The 18,260-nt window shown below is 40.1% G+C and overlaps 1 protein-coding gene, 13 non-coding genes and 1 pseudogene across 14 annotated transcripts; 9 read left to right on the top strand and 6 right to left on the bottom strand.

The window, feature by feature from the left end:
• Positions 1 to 261: 261 nt before the first annotated feature.
• LOC123475942 lies at positions 262 to 1,097 on the bottom strand (annotated as a pseudogene).
• A 1,150-nt stretch (positions 1,098 to 2,247) lies between these two features.
• On the top strand, positions 2,248 to 2,320 carry Trnav-aac. Its single transcript has one exon. It is a non-coding gene; the product is annotated as a tRNA-Val (tRNA).
• A 101-nt stretch (positions 2,321 to 2,421) lies between these two features.
• On the top strand, positions 2,422 to 2,494 carry Trnav-uac. Its single transcript has one exon. It is a non-coding gene; the product is annotated as a tRNA-Val (tRNA).
• A 599-nt stretch (positions 2,495 to 3,093) lies between these two features.
• LOC123475941 lies at positions 3,094 to 8,125 on the bottom strand. Its single transcript, XM_045179180.1, has 6 exons — positions 7,951 to 8,125; positions 7,801 to 7,859; positions 5,166 to 5,289; positions 4,695 to 4,823; positions 4,480 to 4,538; positions 3,094 to 3,798 (listed from the first exon to the last, which is right to left on the bottom strand). Exons 1-6 carry the CDS (start codon positions 8,123 to 8,125, stop codon positions 3,094 to 3,096), a joined length of 1,251 nt encoding a protein of 416 aa, XP_045035115.1.
• A 1,175-nt stretch (positions 8,126 to 9,300) lies between these two features.
• Trnav-aac lies at positions 9,301 to 9,373 on the top strand. The gene has a single exon. It is a non-coding gene; the product is annotated as a tRNA-Val (tRNA).
• Positions 9,374 to 9,474: 101 nt separating this feature from the next.
• Positions 9,475 to 9,547, top strand: Trnav-uac. Its single transcript has one exon. It is a non-coding gene; the product is annotated as a tRNA-Val (tRNA).
• A 264-nt stretch (positions 9,548 to 9,811) lies between these two features.
• Trnan-guu lies at positions 9,812 to 9,885 on the bottom strand. The gene has a single exon. It is a non-coding gene; the product is annotated as a tRNA-Asn (tRNA).
• A 1,095-nt stretch (positions 9,886 to 10,980) lies between these two features.
• Positions 10,981 to 11,053, top strand: Trnav-uac. The gene has a single exon. It is a non-coding gene; the product is annotated as a tRNA-Val (tRNA).
• A 264-nt stretch (positions 11,054 to 11,317) lies between these two features.
• Trnan-guu lies at positions 11,318 to 11,391 on the bottom strand. Its single transcript has one exon. It is a non-coding gene; the product is annotated as a tRNA-Asn (tRNA).
• A 915-nt stretch (positions 11,392 to 12,306) lies between these two features.
• Trnav-aac lies at positions 12,307 to 12,379 on the top strand. Its single transcript has one exon. It is a non-coding gene; the product is annotated as a tRNA-Val (tRNA).
• A 101-nt stretch (positions 12,380 to 12,480) lies between these two features.
• Trnav-uac lies at positions 12,481 to 12,553 on the top strand. Its single transcript has one exon. It is a non-coding gene; the product is annotated as a tRNA-Val (tRNA).
• Positions 12,554 to 12,817: 264 nt separating this feature from the next.
• Trnan-guu lies at positions 12,818 to 12,891 on the bottom strand. Its single transcript has one exon. It is a non-coding gene; the product is annotated as a tRNA-Asn (tRNA).
• Positions 12,892 to 13,983: 1,092 nt separating this feature from the next.
• Positions 13,984 to 14,056, top strand: Trnav-uac. Its single transcript has one exon. It is a non-coding gene; the product is annotated as a tRNA-Val (tRNA).
• Positions 14,057 to 14,320: 264 nt separating this feature from the next.
• Positions 14,321 to 14,394, bottom strand: Trnan-guu. Its single transcript has one exon. It is a non-coding gene; the product is annotated as a tRNA-Asn (tRNA).
• A 1,091-nt stretch (positions 14,395 to 15,485) lies between these two features.
• Positions 15,486 to 15,558, top strand: Trnav-uac. The gene has a single exon. It is a non-coding gene; the product is annotated as a tRNA-Val (tRNA).
• The last annotated feature ends 2,702 nt before the right edge of the window (positions 15,559 to 18,260 follow it).

Below are 18,260 nucleotides of genomic sequence, written 5' to 3'. Positions count from 1 at the left end.
AGACCCGAGTTCAACCAAACGAGCTACATCAGATTCAATTTCCTTAGCTTCCTCGACGGGGGAATGGGAAGAGGCAGTACGACTCCTTTTTTTGATTGTTTTTGTTGGTCGCGGAATTCCCTCGTCTCTTTCATTTTCTTTTTCCTTACCGAATAAGACGCCACAGACGAATCCACACAGCTAGTGTCTTCAGCGTCAGAATCGGTGTCAGAAAGAGACTCAGCTTCATCGGGTTTCGAAATTGGATCCTCCGGAGCTTTATCAAAAACGACTACAGTCGACATCGTTGACCTCTGGGCTAACTCGGGAAATGAATCAGCGTCAACAGTTGGAGCAATTGGCATTTTCCCGCCACCAGTCGGCCCTGTCTCCTGGGGCTTCCTAACAATTTTAACTGTCCCACGATTTGTTAGTACACTACTATAGCTACGTGTTCCCATGGGGCCTTTTAAAATGGTGCTGGGGGTGGTTAAACTACGGGGTTGCTTGGGGCAATTAGCTAAGACATGGGTGGGAGAATCACACATGCGGCATGTGTGCATTTGTCCTGCATAAGACACCATTAGTGGATCCTTGTAGCTTCCAAAGGTGATAAAAGATGGGATGCCCTTGTGGATCTCCATATCCACATTGACAACTCCAGTCTTTATCCCGTTCCACCTTGGAAGCGACCTATCCTGATACGTGTCCCAAAACACCCGAGAAATCACTCCAAACTCGCGCAATCTCTTGTTTAGCAGGCTAAGGTCATCATCGAATTTGAAATGTTGAATTCTAACGCGTACGAGGTTAACTGACTTATCTCTAACTCTAATTCGGACCTCCTTGCCACTAATGACTACAGATTCTTTTGCACTAAATTTATTCAAGAATTCAATATGGTCTTTGACGGTCTTGAACCCAATTCGGAAAACGCAAAAGGCTCGCCCTGGTAGACGAGAAACAGCATCAAAGATGCTGTCAGATTCATTACTATCATGCTCGAAACATTCGTAGAATTCATGCCTGGTCACTTCAGTATTACCAAAAGAGATTTCGGCAGTACGTGGCCAGACGTCTGGGGATTCCGTTCCCATTTTACCCACAACAAAGGGGCAAAGAGGCGGGAAAAATGCAAAAAAGAAAAAAAAAAGGCCAATACCAAAATGGCGCCTTAACAAACAAACAAGGGAAACAAACGAATTACAAGATACAATACAAACCAGAAAAGAGAGAGAAAAAAAAAGCAAAACAAAACAGTTTCTTTGGACTCACCGCAAGATGTCACTCTTGGGAGATCAGAAAGACACGTCTGTTAACAGCCGAACGCGCTAGCCAATTGCGCCACAGAGGCACATAAATAAATTCTTGCACAAAATCAAAATTATGGATAACATAATTAACATTTAACAGAGGTATGATTTCATTTTAGGTACAACACTATTCTCTTCAAAGACAAACTGCCAAATCGGTGGATGGGTAGATTCAGTTATGTGTGTGTTTGCTGATAACATGTGTCTGTACATGGACTCTTCCAACTACAGAATGTGATTATTTCCCTATCTCTCCGTATTAAAGCTTGTCAGGTGATGTTATTTGACGTCTAAACTAAACCACAAATCTTAAATAGAGTTTCGGACAAAGATTCTTACTACATTCATTGTTCTTAATGAAACATATAACTTAAGAAGATATATAGATTTCAATTTCAGAAGGAGAGGGAAAAGAGCGAGTCGCGGATGCCTTCTACCAGCCAAACACCGTAAGCTATTCAAGGTTGATAAGTTACAGCTTAGCAGCATGGATTACTCAAAGAAACATAAAATTTGCTTGTTAGTGTTGTTTGTTTGTTTTTTTTTTTTTTTTTTGGTTTTTTGTACTTGAAAACAAGCACGAGCTTAAAATGATCGCGGTTTCTAGATGGATCCCGAAATTTTCCCTTTCTCCTTCTTTCGTGGTGAAAGAAAAAATATGCTTATCTTCTTAAAGGTTCATTCGAAGCGTAGGGATGGTTGGTAAATTAATGATTCTTTTTTAATGACTAATCTAAAATGTCAACAACAAAAAAAGTAGATTGCTGACAGAGGATTTGTTGTTTTGCACATCATTTACTTGATATTGCATGTGTGCCGACTAGCTCAGCAGTTAGAACATGAGATTCCTAATCAAAGGTTGGTAGGTTTAACCCCAACGTAAATTGGATAATACAAAGTGTTGGTTACATGACTTGCTATAATTCAATTTCAATGTAGTAATTGTTATACATGTGTTCCCATAGTGTAGTGGTTATCACGTCGGCCTAACACGCTGAAGGTCCTCAGTTCGATCCTGGGTGGGAACAACATTATTAATTCCAAATCAAATGTGAAAGTTGATTTCTATAAGATATTTCCGATTCTATGGTCAGTTGCATCGAAACCATCGCTGATGCGATGAATAAACGTTCTCATAGTGTAGCGGTTATCACGTCGGCTTTACACGCTGAAGGTCCTCAGTTCGACCCTGGGTGAGAACAGTGGTTTTTCAATTTTGCAATAAAGACTCAGATCACCGCCATCATGTACATGTGTGTGAAGCAACCAAATTTGTTTATCATCAACGACCTGAGTGCTACGCCACAACTTTAACCAACGTTACCAAAACCTTGTTATCTGTAGAGCAATCATGGATTTCCATCACTGATGACTCGGCCAGCACGAAGGCAAATTATTAGGGAGGTTTTTAAAAATACCAATGCAGTGTCTGTGTGTTCACACCTTTGTTCAATCTTCTATTCCAACGCCCCTGGGTGGGATCGAACCACCAGCCTTCCGGTTTTTTTTAATATTTAAACGATTTATTGCCACAAGTAAGATTTAAATTGTTTTACAGATACGTTGGGGCATTTGTGGCATTTGTGACATAAGTTGCATGTTGTGGCAAAGGAGGAAAATTACAGTGAACTAATTACATTTCGAGGCGGAATTGATGGAGGACAAATGATTTTGGTGGAGATGAAGATTAACAATATGACATCTGGAGGGATGGGGGGTTCCAAGAGATAATAATTATGATGGGAGAAACTTGTTGTATGAAGGAAAGAAGGTATCTGTGGAGAAAGTTTTGTAGGAATATTTAGGGTTTAGAAGGTGACGTCTGTGGAGAGTTTTTTGAATGAAGGAGGCGTGACCAGAGAGACTGTATTTCCTTTAAGGCTGGGGTGAAGTTTTGGCTGCGGCCAGTCCAGACGGTGATTATGTAGGATTGGATGAGGGCCAGTATTTTCTTTTTATTGGGCCCATTTCCAACGTCTCCATTGATTGCTGATTTCAATGGTTTTAGACATCCGAGTTTTGTCAATTGAATACGGAGCCATAAGCTAATGTCAACTTTCTCTTTACAAAGTAACATTAGATGGTCGTCAGTTTCTTGGCCAGCATTGCATAGAGGGCATTGGTCGTTGTTTGAAAGATTGAGACTATTGAGACGCATTTTGGTGGGAAGCTGGTTATGGTTAAAATCCCAGACCAGTTCGGCGTTTTTCCCTTTGATTTTGGCCACCCAACGCCAGATGGAAGCCCAGTCAAGGTCCGGTTTCGCAATCTCTGTTCTCCCTGGTTGCCCTATGTTAGCGATCAGGTGATTGTAGGTGGCGCGGTGATTCGATACAGTTGACGATGTGAAGATGCCAGCTTTTAGTAGATCGGTGATGGTTGAAAGTGAGGTAGTGAAGTATGGATGCGATGAATGGGTTGCATTAAACCTAGGCTGGGTGATTTGTGGAAGGAGGTTCTTGAGATGTGGCCCCAACCAATAAACAGTTGCAGTTCTCTCAATAGCCTCGGGGTGGATTAAAGATTTGAAAATTTGCCGAGTGAAAAGGGACAGGAAGAATGGAAAAAGTAAAGTGACACCAAGCCCACCTTGAAGCCGGGGGCGGATCAAAACATTTAGGGGTGGGTGCTCTCTTCGTTGTGCCCAAAGGAATTTGTTGCATTTTTGTTGGAGGAGAAGGTCTTGGGTTTTGTTGCAGGGAAGTACGTGGGCTATATGAACAAGTTGTGACAAAACATGTTGTTTAATGAAAAGGATGCGACCATAAAAAGTGAAATGACGGTGTGTGTTTTTGATGAGAATATTTTGGATGATGTTGAGCTGTCTTTGCCAATTGTCTTTAACGGTTTTTTTTGTTTCGGAAGAAAAAGTAATTCCGAGAACTTTTAATTCATCTACTTGAGTTATCCAATCATATGGCAATTTACTTTTAGAATATGACTGTTTTAAATTGCCTCTATGGGGAATCGAACTCTTAACCTCAGAAACCCCAGCCGACGCCGCTGCCCACTGTGTCACTACAGATCGTTGAGTTTTATGTAGGGTCCAGATGCCTAGACCAAGTAATTTTGTCTTCCCCTTGTTAATACGTGCATTTGTCCAGGCACAAAATTCCAGAATAATCTCGCATGCACGACGTACATCTTTCATTGATGAGGCAAAACCTACAAGATCATCTACATATGCACGAACTTGGATGCGTTTTCCGTAGTGTTCAATTCCGTCAATACCCCTAGACAAGCAAACTAAAAGCGGTTCAATATAGAGGGCAAACAGATGGACTGACAGAGGGCACCCCTGTCGCACGGATTGTGCATTGTCCACAGTACCGACTATGTCATTACCGTTCAATGGGCATAGTTCAGTTATACTGTACAGTGTTTTTAACCAATCAACAAACAGGGGAGGGTAGCCCATGGCTGTCATCACTTCCCACAGTACGTCTCGGTTGACAAGGTCATATGCTTTCTCCAAATCGTACGCGATAATGGCGGCCGGTTTGAGGGAAGATACTTCTTTTGATTTACGGCCTGTATTATCGATGACATCTCGAATTAAACACAAGCTGTCAAAGATATAGCGGCCAGGCACACCACCTTTTTGATGTGAATCTAGAGAGTTTTGAAGAGAATTTCTCAGACGAAAAGCCAATACTGACGCGATTAACTTGTAATCGGTATTTAACAATGAAATTGGCCGGTAATCTGTGATTTTACTCGGTGCTGGGATTTTTGGGACTAATCTAATAGCTGCCCTTCCCTGCGACGGTTGAAGTTTTCTTTTGTCGAGGACACAAATCATCATCTCTAGAAAATGAACACCAATAACATCCCAGAATTTTAAATAAAACTCAAAGGGAATGCCATCTGTACCTGATGCCTTGTTCTTTTTAGTTGCCCTAAGTGCGTTGTTAATTTCCTCTACTGTAAATGGAGACACTAGAGGATTGTCACTCTCCGGAATCGAACCTAGTACTCCTCGATTGAACGCTTGAGCGTTTAACGACTGAGCTACTACTGATACACCCGGGTCGTTTTTAGTGGGTTTTATGCGGTTAAGTGCACCTCTAATCCCTTCTATAAATTTTCCAGCTAATTGGTTATTAGGGGCGGGCTGATTCTGAAAGATTCCACTGAAATGTTTAATTATTTCTAGGTTAATTTGCTCAGATTGGGTAATTTTACAGTTATCATTAGTTTTGAGCTGGGTGATCAGAGACTTCTGGAAATTACTCGTTGACTTGTTCATATGAAAGGTAGATGTCTCTTCTTCGGCTGTACTTTGAACGCGTGAACGTATTGCAAATCCCCTCAATGTTTCTCGCTCCCAGGCTAGAAACTCACGTTTCAACTCCATGTAGCGCGCATGATTGAGATTTGCATTGTTCACGGTTTCTTTTAGTTGATGTTGGAGTAATTTCCGTTTGACTCTCTGGTCACAGATTCTCTTTTTACAATAATTAATTGATAAACGCCTGAGGCCAGGTTTGAAAATGTTCTCCCACCAGTGGTCTACGTTTCCAATACGGGATGTATGTTGGGACATTTCTTCAATAAAGACGTGCACCAATTTTATATATTCTTCCTCCTCGAGGATTGGTTGAGTTTCCATAAAACCCTTGACTTGTTTCTCACTACACGAGGAGGGGTGGTACTGTTTATATACCCTACGATTGGTCTGTGATCCCCGAGTGGTAACTCGTGCAAATGGATATCAGAAAATTTAACGTGGTGCTGACAATAAATTCGGTCTAATCTAGCCTGGCTAGTCGCACAAAAGTACGTCCAACAAGGTTCATTTTTCCGAATATCTCTCCAGACATCTGTTAATGAAAGGGCTTTTACTAAATCTCGGAGGGGTTCTAGTAGTGCTAGTCTAATTTTAGGTGGTGTTGTCTTGCTACTTTTCCGGTCATCGATCTCGTCAACGGCATTAAAATCTCCCAATATAATTGCTGGTGCCTTATACTGGGCAACATAAGCCGGAATAGTTTCCCGGAGGAAAGAATCCCTATAAGTTTTATTTTGGTCACCAGATGGGGCGTAAATACACACAAAAGCAAAACCCTTTACTTCCATGGCTATCAACCTCCCCTCCGGTTCAAACAAAATGTTGTTGACGCTCAGGCCGTGTCGTACTAGGATGGCTGTCCCATGTTTTCTAGGGCCGAGGTTTGTGTGCATCTGGTAATGGTTAGTAAATACGGTGTTATAGTGGAAAACTACTTCTTGCAAACATATAATATCAAGTTTTTGATGTAAAAAGAAATTGAGCATTATTTGAAGTTTGTCAGGTGACGATATTCTGTTGATATTATATGTCGCGATGTTAATCATGATTAAAATTTAAAATTGGGTTTTGGGGATTGGGTCTTGTTATCGTTTCCCTTTTTCCTTCTAACGACCTCCATTGCTTTGAGAGTTTTATCTGCTATAGAAGTCGATTGAGTGCTGAGGGGGACGCCCAAAGATTCCTGAGTTTCACTCACATGACTAGCCTTCTGGCTGTCAAGTGACCGTTGGCCAGGCTGAATACTCCCATCAGAAAAGGAAAAGTCTTCCTCAGGGTTTGAAACCGAACACAGCTCGGTTGCATCCATCTCTTCATCCACATCGTTATCCATCTGATCTATCATGGATGGAATAGATGGTACTCCAGGTGCAATTGTATCGGGTGGCACATCGTCCCCCCCCCGTAAAGGTGGGAAAAGAATTGGTGTCCACGCCCGGTATCGAAACTGAAACCTCTCGAGTCGGAGACCCGAGTTCAACCAAACGAGCTACATCAGATTCAATTTCCTCAGCTTCCTCGACGGGGGAATGGGAAGAGGCAGTACGACTCCTTTTTTTTATTGTTTTTGTTGGTCACGGAATTCCCTCGTCTCTTTCATTTTCTTTTTCCTTACCGAATAAGACACCACAGACGAATCCACACAGCTAGTGTCTTCAGCGTCAGAATCGGTGTCAGAAAGAGACTCAGCTTCATCGGGTTTCGAAATTGGATCCTCCGGAGCTTTATCAAAAACGACAACAGGCGACATCGTTGACCTCTGGGCTAACTCGGGAAATGAATCAGCGTCAACAGTTGGAGCAATTGGCATTTTCCCGCCACCAGTCGGCCCTGTCTCCTGGGGCTTCCTAACAATTTTAACGGTCCCACGATTTGTTAGTACACTACTATAGCTACGTGTTCCCATGGGGCCTTTTAAAATGGTGCTGGGGGTGGTTAAACTACGGGGTTGCTTGGGGCAATTAGCTAAGACGTGGGTGGGAGAATCACACATGCGGCATGTGTGCATTTGTCCTGCATAAGACACCATTAGTGGATCCTTGTAGCTTCCAAAGGTGATAAAAGATGGGATGCTCTTGTGGATCTCCATATCCACATTGACAACTCCAGTCTTTATCCCGTTCCACCTTGGAAGCGACCTATCCTGATACGTGTCCCAAAACACCCGAGAAATCACTCCAAACTCGCGCAATCTCTTGTTTAGCAGGCTAAGGTCATCATCGAATTTGAAATGTTGAATTCTAACGCGTACGAGGTTAACTGACCTATCTCTAACTCTTATTCGGACCTCCTTGCCACTAATGACTACAGATTCTTTTGCACTAAATTTATTCAAGAATTCAATATGGTCTTTGACGGTCTTGAAACCAATTCGGAAAACGCAAAAGGCTCGCCCTGGTAGGCGAGAAACAGCATCAAAGATGCTGTCAGATTCATTACTATCATGCTCGAAACATTCGTAGAATTCATGTCTGGTCACTTCAGTATTACCAAAAGAGATTTCGGAAGTACGTGGCCAGACGTCTGGGGATTCCGTTCCCATTTTACCCACAACAAAGGGGCAAAGAGGCGGGAAAAATGCAAAAAGAAAGAAAAAGGCCAATACCAAAATGGCGCCTTAACAAACAAACAAGGGAAACAAACGAATTACAAGATACAATACAACCAGAAGAGAGAGAGAGCAAAAAAAAAGGAACAAAACAGTTTTTTTGGACTCACCGCAAGATGTCACTCTTGGGAGATCAGTTAGACACGTCTGTTAACAGCCGAACGCGCTAGCCAATTGCGCCACAGAGGCACATAAATAAATTCTTGCACAAAATCAAAATTATGGATAACATAATTAACATTTAACAGAGGTATGATTTCATTTTAGGTACAACACTATTCTCTTCAAAGACAAACTGCCAAATCGGTGGATGGGTAGATTCAGTTATGTGTGTGTTTGCTGATAACATGTGTCTGTACATGGACTCTTCCAACTACAGAATGTGATTATTTCCCTATCTCTCCGTATTAAAGCTTGTCAGGTGATGTTATTTGACGTCTAAACTAAACCACAAATCTTAAATAGAGTTTCGGACAAAGATTCTTACTACATTCATTGTTCTTAATGAAACATATAACTTAAGAAGATATATAGATTTCAATTTCAGAAGGAGAGGGAAAAGAGCGAGTCGCGGATGCCTTCTACCAGCCAAACACCGTAAGCTATTCAAGGTTGATAAGTTACAGCTTAGCAGCATGGATTACTCAAAGAAACATAAAATTTGCTTGTTAGTGTTGTTTGTTTGTTTTTTTTTTTGGTTTTTTTTTTTGGTTTTTTGTACTTGAAAACAAGCACGAGCTTAAAATGATCGCGGTTTCTAGATGGATCCCGAAATTTTCCCTTTCTCCTTCTTTCGTGGTGAAAGAAAAAATATGCTTATCTTCTTAAAGGTTCATTCGAAGCGTAGGGATGGTTGGTAAATTAATGATTCTTTTTTAATGACTAATCTAAAATGTCAACAACAAAAAAAGTAGATTGCTGACAGAGGATTTGTTGTTTTGCACATCATTTACTTGATATTGCATGTGTGCCGACTAGCTCAGCAGTTAGAACATGAGATTCCTAATGAAAGGTTGGTAGGTTTAACCCCAACGTAAATTGGATAATACAAAGTGTTGGTTACATGACTTGCTATAATTCAATTTCAATGTAGTAATTGTTGTACATGTGTTCCCATAGTGTAGTGGTTATCACGTCGGCCTAACACGCTGAAGGTCCTCAGTTCGATCCTGGGTGGGAACAACATTATTAATTCCAAATCAAATGTGAAAGTTGATTTCTATAAGATATTTCCGATTCTATGGTCAGTTGCATCGAAACCATCGCTGATGCGATGAATAAACGTTCTCATAGTGTAGCGGTTATCACGTCGGCTTTACACGCTGAAGGTCCTCAGTTAGACCCTGGGTGAGAACAGTGGTTTTTCAATTTTGCAATAAAGACTCAGATCACCGCCATCATGTACATGTGTGTGAAGCAACCAAATTTGTTTATCATCAACGACCTGAGTGCTACGCCACAACTTTAACCAACGTTACCAAAACCTTGTTATCTGTAGAGTAATCATGGATTTCCCTCACTGATGACTCGGCCAGCACGAAGGCAAATTATTAGGGAGGTTTTTAAAAATACCAATGCAGTGTCTGTGTGTTCACACCTTTCTTCAATCTTCTATTCCAACGCCCCTGGGTGGGATCGAACCACCAGCCTTCCGGTTAACAGCCGAACGCGCTAGCCAATTGCGCCACAGAGGCACATAAATAAATTCTTGCACAAAATCAAAATTATGGATAACATAATTAACATTTAACAGAGGTATGATTTCATTTTAGGTACAACACTATTCTCTTCAAAGACAAACTGCCAAATCGGTGGATGGGTAGATTCAGTTATGTGTGTGTTTGCTGATAACATGTGTCTGTACATGGACTCTTCCAACTACACAATGTGATTATTTCCCTATCTCTCCGTATTAAAGCTTGTCAGGTGATGTTATTTGACGTCTAAACTAAACCACAAATCTTAAATAGAGTTTCGGACAAAGATTCTTACTACATTCATTGTTCTTAATGAAACATATAACTTAAGAAGATATATAGATTTCAATTTCAGAAGGAGAGGGAAAAGAGCGAGTCGCGGATGCCTTCTACCAGCCAAACACCGTAAGCTATTCAAGGTTGATAAGTTACAGCTTAGCAGCATGGATTACTCAAAGAAACATAAAATTTGCTTGTTAGTGTTGTTTGTTTGTTTTTTTTTTTGGTTTTTTTTTTTTGGTTTTTTGTACTTGAAAACAAGCACGAGCTTAAAATGATCGCGGTTTCTAGATGGATCCCGAAATTTTCCCTTTCTCCTTCTTTCGTGGTGAAAGAAAAAATATGCTTATCTTCTTAAAGGTTCATTCGAAGCGTAGGGATGGTTGGTAAATTAATGATTCTTTTTTAATGACTAATCTAAAATGTCAACAACAAAAAAAGTAGATTGCTGACAGAGGATTTGTTGTTTTGCACATCATTTACTTGATATTGCATGTGTGCCGACTAGCTCAGCAGTTAGAACATGAGATTCCTAATCAAAGGTTGGTAGGTTTAACCCCAACGTAAATTGGATAATACAAAGTGTTGGTTACATGACTTGCTATAATTCAATTTCAATGTAGTAATTGTTATACATGTGTTCCCATAGTGTAGTGGTTATCACGTCGGCCTAACACGCTGAAGGTCCTCAGTTCGATCCTGGGTTGGAACAACATTATTAATTCCAAATCAAATGTGAAAGTTGATTTCTATAAGATATTTCCGATTCTATGGTCAGTTGCATCGAAACCATCGCTGATGCGATGAATAAACGTTCTCATAGTGTAGCGGTTATCACGTCGGCTTTACACGCTGAAGGTCCTCAGTTAGACCCTGGGTGAGAACAGTGGTTTTTCAATTTTGCAATAAAGACTCAGATCACCGCCATCATGTACATGTGTGTGAAGCAACCAAATTTGTTTATCATCAACGACCTGAGTGCTACGCCACAACTTTAACCAACGTTACCAAAACCTTGTTATCTGTAGAGCAATCATGGATTTCCCTCACTGATGACTCGGCCAGCACGAAGGCAAATTATTAGGGAGGTTTTTAAAAATACCAGTGCAGTGTCTGTGTGTTCACACCTTTCTTCAATCTTCTATTCCAACGCCCCTGGGTGGGATCGAACCACCAGCCTTCCGGTTAACAGCCGAACGCGCTAGCCAATTGCGCCACAGAGGCACATAAATAAATTCTTGCACAAAATCAAAATTATGGATAACATAATTAACATTTAACAGAGGTATGATTTCATTTTAGGTACAACACTATTCTCTTCAAAGACAAACTGCCAAATCGGTGGATGGGTAGATTCAGTTATGTGTGTGTTTGCTGATAACATGTGTCTGTACATGGACTCTTCCAACTACAGAATGTGATTATTTCCCTATCTCTCCGTATTAAAGCTTGTCAGGTGATGTTATTTGACGTCTAAACTAAACCACAAATCTTAAATAGAGTTTCGGACAAAGATTCTTACTACATTCATTGTTCTTAATGAAACATATAACTTAAGAAGATATATAGATTTCAATTTCAGAAGGAGAGGGAAAAGAGCGAGTCGCGGATGCCTTCTACCAGCCAAACACCGTAAGCTATTCAAGGTTGATAAGTTACAGCTTAGCAGCATGGATTACTCAAAGAAACATAAAATTTGCTTGTTAGTGTTGTTTGTTTGTTTTTTTTTTGTTTTTTTTGGTTTTTTGTACTTGAAAACAAGCACGAGCTTAAAATGATCGCGGTTTCTAGATGGATCCCGAAATTTTCCCTTTCTCCTTCTTTCGTGGTGAAAGAAAAAATATGCTTATCTTCTTAAAGGTTCATTCGAAGCGTAGGGATGGTTGGTAAATTAATGATTCTTTTTTAATGACTAATCTAAAATGTCAACAACAAAAAAAGTAGATTGCTGACAGAGGATTTGTTGTTTTGCACATCATTTACTTGATATTGCATGTGTGCCGACTAGCTCAGCAGTTAGAACATGAGATTCCTAATCAAAGGTTGGTAGGTTTAACCCCAACGTAAATTGGATAATACAAAGTGTTGGTTACATGACTTGCTATAATTCAATTTCAATGTAGTAATTGTTATACATGTGTTCCCATAGTGTAGTGGTTATCACGTCGGCCTAACACGCTGAAGGTCCTCAGTTCGATCCTGGGTGGGAACAACATTATTAATTCCAAATCAAATGTGAAAGTTGATTTATATAAGATATTTCCGATTCTATGGTCAGTTGCATCGAAACCATCGCTGATGCGATGAATAAACGTTCTCATAGTGTAGCGGTTATCACGTCGGCTTTACACGCTGAAGGTCCTCAGTTCGACCCTGGGTGAGAACAGTGGTTTTTCAATTTTGCAATAAAGACTCAGATCACCGCCATCATGTACATGTGTGTGAAGCAACCAAATTTGTTTATCATCAACGACCTGAGTGCTACGCCACAACTTTAACCAACGTTACCAAAACCTTGTTATCTGTAGAGCAATCATGGATTTCCATCACTGATGACTCGGCCAGCACGAAGGCAAATTATTAGGGAGGTTTTTAAAAATACCAATGCAGTGTCTGTGTGTTCACACCTTTGTTCAATCTTCTATTCCAACGCCCCTGGGTGGGATCGAACCACCAGCCTTCCGGTTAACAGCCGAACGCGCTAGCCAATTGCGCCACAGAGGCACATAAATAAATTCTTGCACAAAATCAAAATTATGGATAACATAATTAACATTTAACAGAGGTATGATTTCATTTTAGGTACAACACTATTCTCTTCAAAGACAAACTGCCAAATCGGTGGATGGGTAGATTCAGTTATGTGTGTGTTTGCTGATAACATGTGTCTGTACATGGACTCTTCCAACTACAGAATGTGATTATTTCCCTATCTCTCCGTATTAAAGCTTGTCAGGTGATGTTATTTGACGTCTAAACTAAACCACAAATCTTAAATAGAGTTTCGGACAAAGATTCTTACTACATTCATTGTTCTTAATGAAACATATAACTTAAGAAGATATATAGATTTCAATTTCAGAAGGAGAGGGAAAAGAGCGAGTCGCGGATGCCTTCTACCAGCCAAACACCGTAAGCTATTCAAGGTTGATAAGTTACAGCTTAGCAGCATGGATTACTCAAAGAAACATAAAATTTGCTTGTTAGTGTTGTTTGTTTGTTTTTTTTTTTTTGTTTTTTTTTGGTTTTTTGTACTTGAAAACAAGCACGAGCTTAAAATGATCGCGGTTTCTAGATGGATCCCGAAATTTTCCCTTTCTCCTTCTTTCGTGGTGAAAGAAAAAATATGCTTATCTTCTTAAAGGTTCATTCGAAGCGTAGGGATGGTTGGTAAATTAATGATTCTTTTTTAATGACTAATCTAAAATGTCAACAACAAAAAAGTAGATTGCTGACAGAGGATTTGTTGTTTTGCACATCATTTACTTGATATTGCATGTGTGCCGACTAGCTCAGCAGTTAGAACATGAGATTCCTAATCAAAGGTTGGTAGGTTTAACCCCAACGTAAATTGGATAATACAAAGTGTTGGTTACATGACTTGCTATAATTCAATTTCAATGTAGTAATTGTTATACATGTGTTCCCATAGTGTAGTGGTTATCACGTCGGCCTAACACGGTGAAGGTCCTCAGTTCGATCCTGGGTGGGAACAACATTATTAATTCCAAATCAAATGTGAAAGTTGATTTCTATAAGATATTTCCGATTCTATGGTCAGTTGCATCGAAACCATCGCTGATGCGATGAATAAACGTTCTCATAGTGTAGCGGTTATCACGTCGGCTTTACACGCTGAAGGTCCTCAGTTCGACCCTGGGTGAGAACAGTGGTTTTTCAATTTTGCAATAAAGACTCAGATCACCGCCATCATGTACATGTGTGTGAAGCAACCAAATTTGTTTATCATCAACGACCTGAGTGCTACGCCACAACTTTAACCAACGTTACCAAAACCTTGTTATCTGTAGAGCAATCATGGATTTCCATCACTGATGACTCGGCCAGCACGAAGGCAAATTATTAGGGAGGTTTTTAAAAATACCAATGCAGTGTCTGTGTGTTCACACCTTTGTTCAATCTTCTATTCCAACGCCCCTGGGTGGGATCGAACCACCAGCCTTCCGGTTAACAGCCGAACGCGCTAGCCAATTGCGCCACAGAGGCACATAAATAAATTCTTGCACAAAATCAAAATTATGGATAACATAATTAACATTTAACAGAGGTATGATTTCATTTTAGGTACAACACTATTCTCTTCAAAGACAAACTGCCAAATCGGTGGATGGGTAGATTCAGTTATGTGTGTGTTTGCTGATAACATGTGTCTGTACATGGACTCTTCCAACTACAGAATGTGATTATTTCCCTATCTCTCCGTATTAAAGCTTGTCAGGTGATGTTATTTGACGTCTAAACTAAACCACAAATCTTAAATAGAGTTTCGGACAAAGATTCTTACTACATTCATTGTTCTTAATGAAACATATAACTTAAGAAGATATATAGATTTCAATTTCAGAAGGAGAGGGAAAAGAGCGAGTCGCGGATGCCTTCTACCAGCCAAACACCGTAAGCTATTCAAGGTTGATAAGTTACAGCTTAGCAGCATGGATTACTCAAAGAAACATAAAATTTGCTTGTTAGTGTTGTTTGTTTGTTTTTTTTTTTTTTTTTTTTTGGTTTTTTGTACTTGAAAACAAGCACGAGCTTAAAATGATCGCGGTTTCTAGATGGATCCCGAAATTTTCCCTTTCTCCTTCTTTCGTGGTGAAAGAAAAAATATGCTTATCTTCTTAAAGGTTCATTCGAAGCGTAGGGATGGTTGGTAAATTAATGATTCTTTTTTAATGACTAATCTAAAATGTCAACAACAAAAAAAGTAGATTGCTGACAGAGGATTTGTTGTTTTGCACATCATTTACTTGATATTGCATGTGTGCCGACTAGCTCAGCAGTTAGAACATGAGATTCCTAATCAAAGGTTGGTAGGTTTAACCCCAACGTAAATTGGATAATACAAAGTGTTGGTTACATGACTTGCTATAATTCAATTTCAATGTAGTAATTGTTATACATGTGTTCCCATAGTGTAGTGGTTATCACGTCGGCCTAACACGGTGAAGGTCCTCAGTTCGATCCTGGGTGGGAACAACATTATTAATTCCAAATCAAATGTGAAAGTTGATTTCTATAAGATATTTCCGATTCTATGGTCAGTTGCATCGAAACCATCGCTGATGTGATGAATAAACGTTCTCATAGTGTAGTGGTTATCACGTCGGGTTTACACGCTGAAGGTCCTCAGTTCGACCCTGGGTGAGAACAGTGGTTTTTCAATTTTGCAATAAAGACTCAGATCACCGCCATCATGTACAGTATCCTGCACAAAAATCCGAACACCGATTTAATTTTTTTAAGCCACCTATTGGCGGGGTAAAGGGTTTTTTGTTTGTTTTTCTTTAAGAGGGAGGGTAGACGGGGTGATGGACACATAGGGCAGGGTTGGGTAAGTCTAGACATTTTTTTTAATACCTTAAGGTATTACGCTTTAAGGCAAGTAACAGGTCGGGACATTTTTGCAACCCCCAGGGTGGTGTGTTTTTTTAAACGACAGTTGGAAATGTTGGACTTAGGCTGTGTAATACTCCTTACCCAAATTAATTATATAGCTGCCAATGCACAGTTATATCGATACCGATGGCATATGTGTAGAGCCTCTGATTGCGACGCCGTAGATCACTGTCCGATTCCCAATAAGGAATTGCAAAATATTTGGTATCGTTATAATATTCTTTATTCGAATTTGCTGGGAATAATTTCTCTAGAACGAAGGAGATTATTATTTTTAAAATTATTTAATAAACAAAAAAAGAACATATTGCTCGATGAAAATTTGTTTTATATATAGATGCGAAGTTCTAGTAAGTTAACCATATTAACTCATCACCTCATCTGGGATCGAACACCGATCTCCAGCATCACATTCAGAAACGCTACACCTACGCCATTAACCACGATGTAAAGATTTACAGGCAGCTGGAACATAAGCTAAATTGTTTCGGTAAGCAACATTACCAAGCCCAAGCCCTAAATTTCCAACTTTCGTTTAAAAAAACACACCACCCTGGGGGTTGCAAAAATGTCCCGATCTGTAACTTGCCTTAAAGCGTAATACCTTAAGGCACCTTTTTAAAATGTCTAGACTTACCCAACCCTACCCTGTCGTGTCCATCACCCCGTCTACCCTCCCCCTTAAAGAAAAACAAACAAAAAACCCACTACCCCGCCAATAGGTGGCTTTAAAAAATTAAATCGGTGTTCGGATTTTTGTGCAGGATACTGTACATGTGTGTGAAGCAACCAAATTTGTTTATCATCAACGACCTGAGTGCTACGCCACAACTTTAACCAACGTTACCAAAACCTTGTTATCTGTAGAGCAATCATGGATTTCCATCACTGATGACTCGGCCAGCACGAAGGCAAATTATTAGGGAGGTTTTTAAAAATACCAATGCAGTGTCTGTGTGTTCACACCTTTGTTCAATCTTCTATTCCAACGCCCCTGGGTGGGATCGAACCACCAGCCTTCCGGTTTTTTTTTATATTTAAACGATTTATTGTCACAAGTAAGATTTAAATTGTTTTACAGATACGTTGGGACATTTGTGGCATTTGTGACATAAGTTGCATGTTGTGGCAAAGGAGGAAAATTACAGTGAACTAATTACATTTCGAGGCGGAATTGATGGAGGACAAATGATTTTGGTGGAGATGAAGATTAACAATATGACATCTTGAGGGATGGGGGGGTTCCAAGAGATAATAATTATGATGGGAGAAACTTGTTGTATGAAGGAAAGAAGGTATCTGTGGAGAAAGTTTTGTAGGAATATTTAGGGTTTAGAAGGTGACGTCTGTGGAGAGTTTTTTGAATGAAGGAGGCGTGACCAGAGAGACTGTATTTCCTTTAAGGCTGGGGTGAAGTTTTGGCTGCGGCCAGTCCAGACGGTGATTATGTAGGATTGGATGAGGGCCAGTATTTTCTTTTTAAAAAGAAAAAGTAGGCTGGCCTCAGGTGATAAACGCCTGAGGCCAGGTTTGAAAATGTTCTCCCACCAGTGGTCTACGTTTCCAATACGGGATGTATGTTGGGACATTTCTTCAATAAAGACGTGCACCAATTTTATATATTCTTCCTCCTCGAGGATTGGTTGAGTTTCCATAAAACCCTTGACTTGTTTCTCACTACACGAGGAGGGGTGGTACTGTTTATATACCCTACGATTGGTCTGTGATCCCCGAGTGGTAACTCGTGCAAATGGATATCAGAAAATTTAACGTGGTGCTGACAATAAATTCGGTCTAATCTAGCCTGGCTAGTCGCACAAAAGTACGTCCAACAAGGTTCATTTTTCCGAATATCTCTCCAGACATCTGTTAATGAAAGGGCTTTTACTAAATCTCGGAGGGGTTCTAGTAGTGCTAGTCTAATTTTAGGTGGTGTTGTCTTGCTACTTTTCCGGTCATCGATCTCGTCAACGGCATTAAAATCTCCCAATATAATTGCTGGTGCCTTATACTGGGCAACATAAGCCGGAATAGTTTCCCGGAGGAAAGAATCCCTATAAGTTTTATTTTGGTCACCAGATGGGGCGTAAATACACACAAAAGCAAAACCCTTTACTTCCATGGCTATCAACCTCCCCTCCGGTTCAAACAAAATGTTGTTGACGCTCAGGCCGTGTCGTACTAGGATGGCTGTCCCATGTTTTCTAGGGCCGAGGTTTGTGTGCATCTGGTAATGGTTAGTAAATACGGTGTTATAGTGGAAAACTACTTCTTGCAAACATAATATCAAGTTTTTGATGTAAAAAGAAATTGAGCATTATTTGAAGTTTGTCAGGTGACGATATTCTGTTGATATTATATGTCGCGATGTTAATCATGATTAAAATTTAAAATTGGGTTTTGGGGATTGGGTCTTGTTATCGTTTCCCATTTTCCTTCTAACGACCTCCATTGCT

This window comes from Daphnia magna, linkage group LG9, assembly GCF_020631705.1.
Source record: "Daphnia magna isolate NIES linkage group LG9, ASM2063170v1.1, whole genome shotgun sequence".
Taxonomy (NCBI): Eukaryota; Metazoa; Arthropoda; class Branchiopoda; order Diplostraca; family Daphniidae; genus Daphnia; species Daphnia magna.
Note: the sequence above shows the minus strand (reverse complement) of the source record. Positions and strands in the feature narration are given on the sequence as shown.

Coding starts and splice junctions, on each gene's coding strand:
- LOC123475941 (XM_045179180.1), bottom strand. CDS start 8,125: ATGGGAACGGAATCCCCAGACGTCTGGCCACGTACTTCCGAAATCTCT. Junction 4,824..5,165: donor TAAAAAGAACAAGGCATCAG/GTACAGATGGCA, acceptor TCGATAATACAG/GCCGTAAATCAAAAGAAGTA. Junction 4,539..4,694: donor AGCCATGGGCTACCCTCCCC/TGTTTGTTGATT, acceptor AACCGCTTTTAG/TTTGCTTGTCTAGGGGTATT.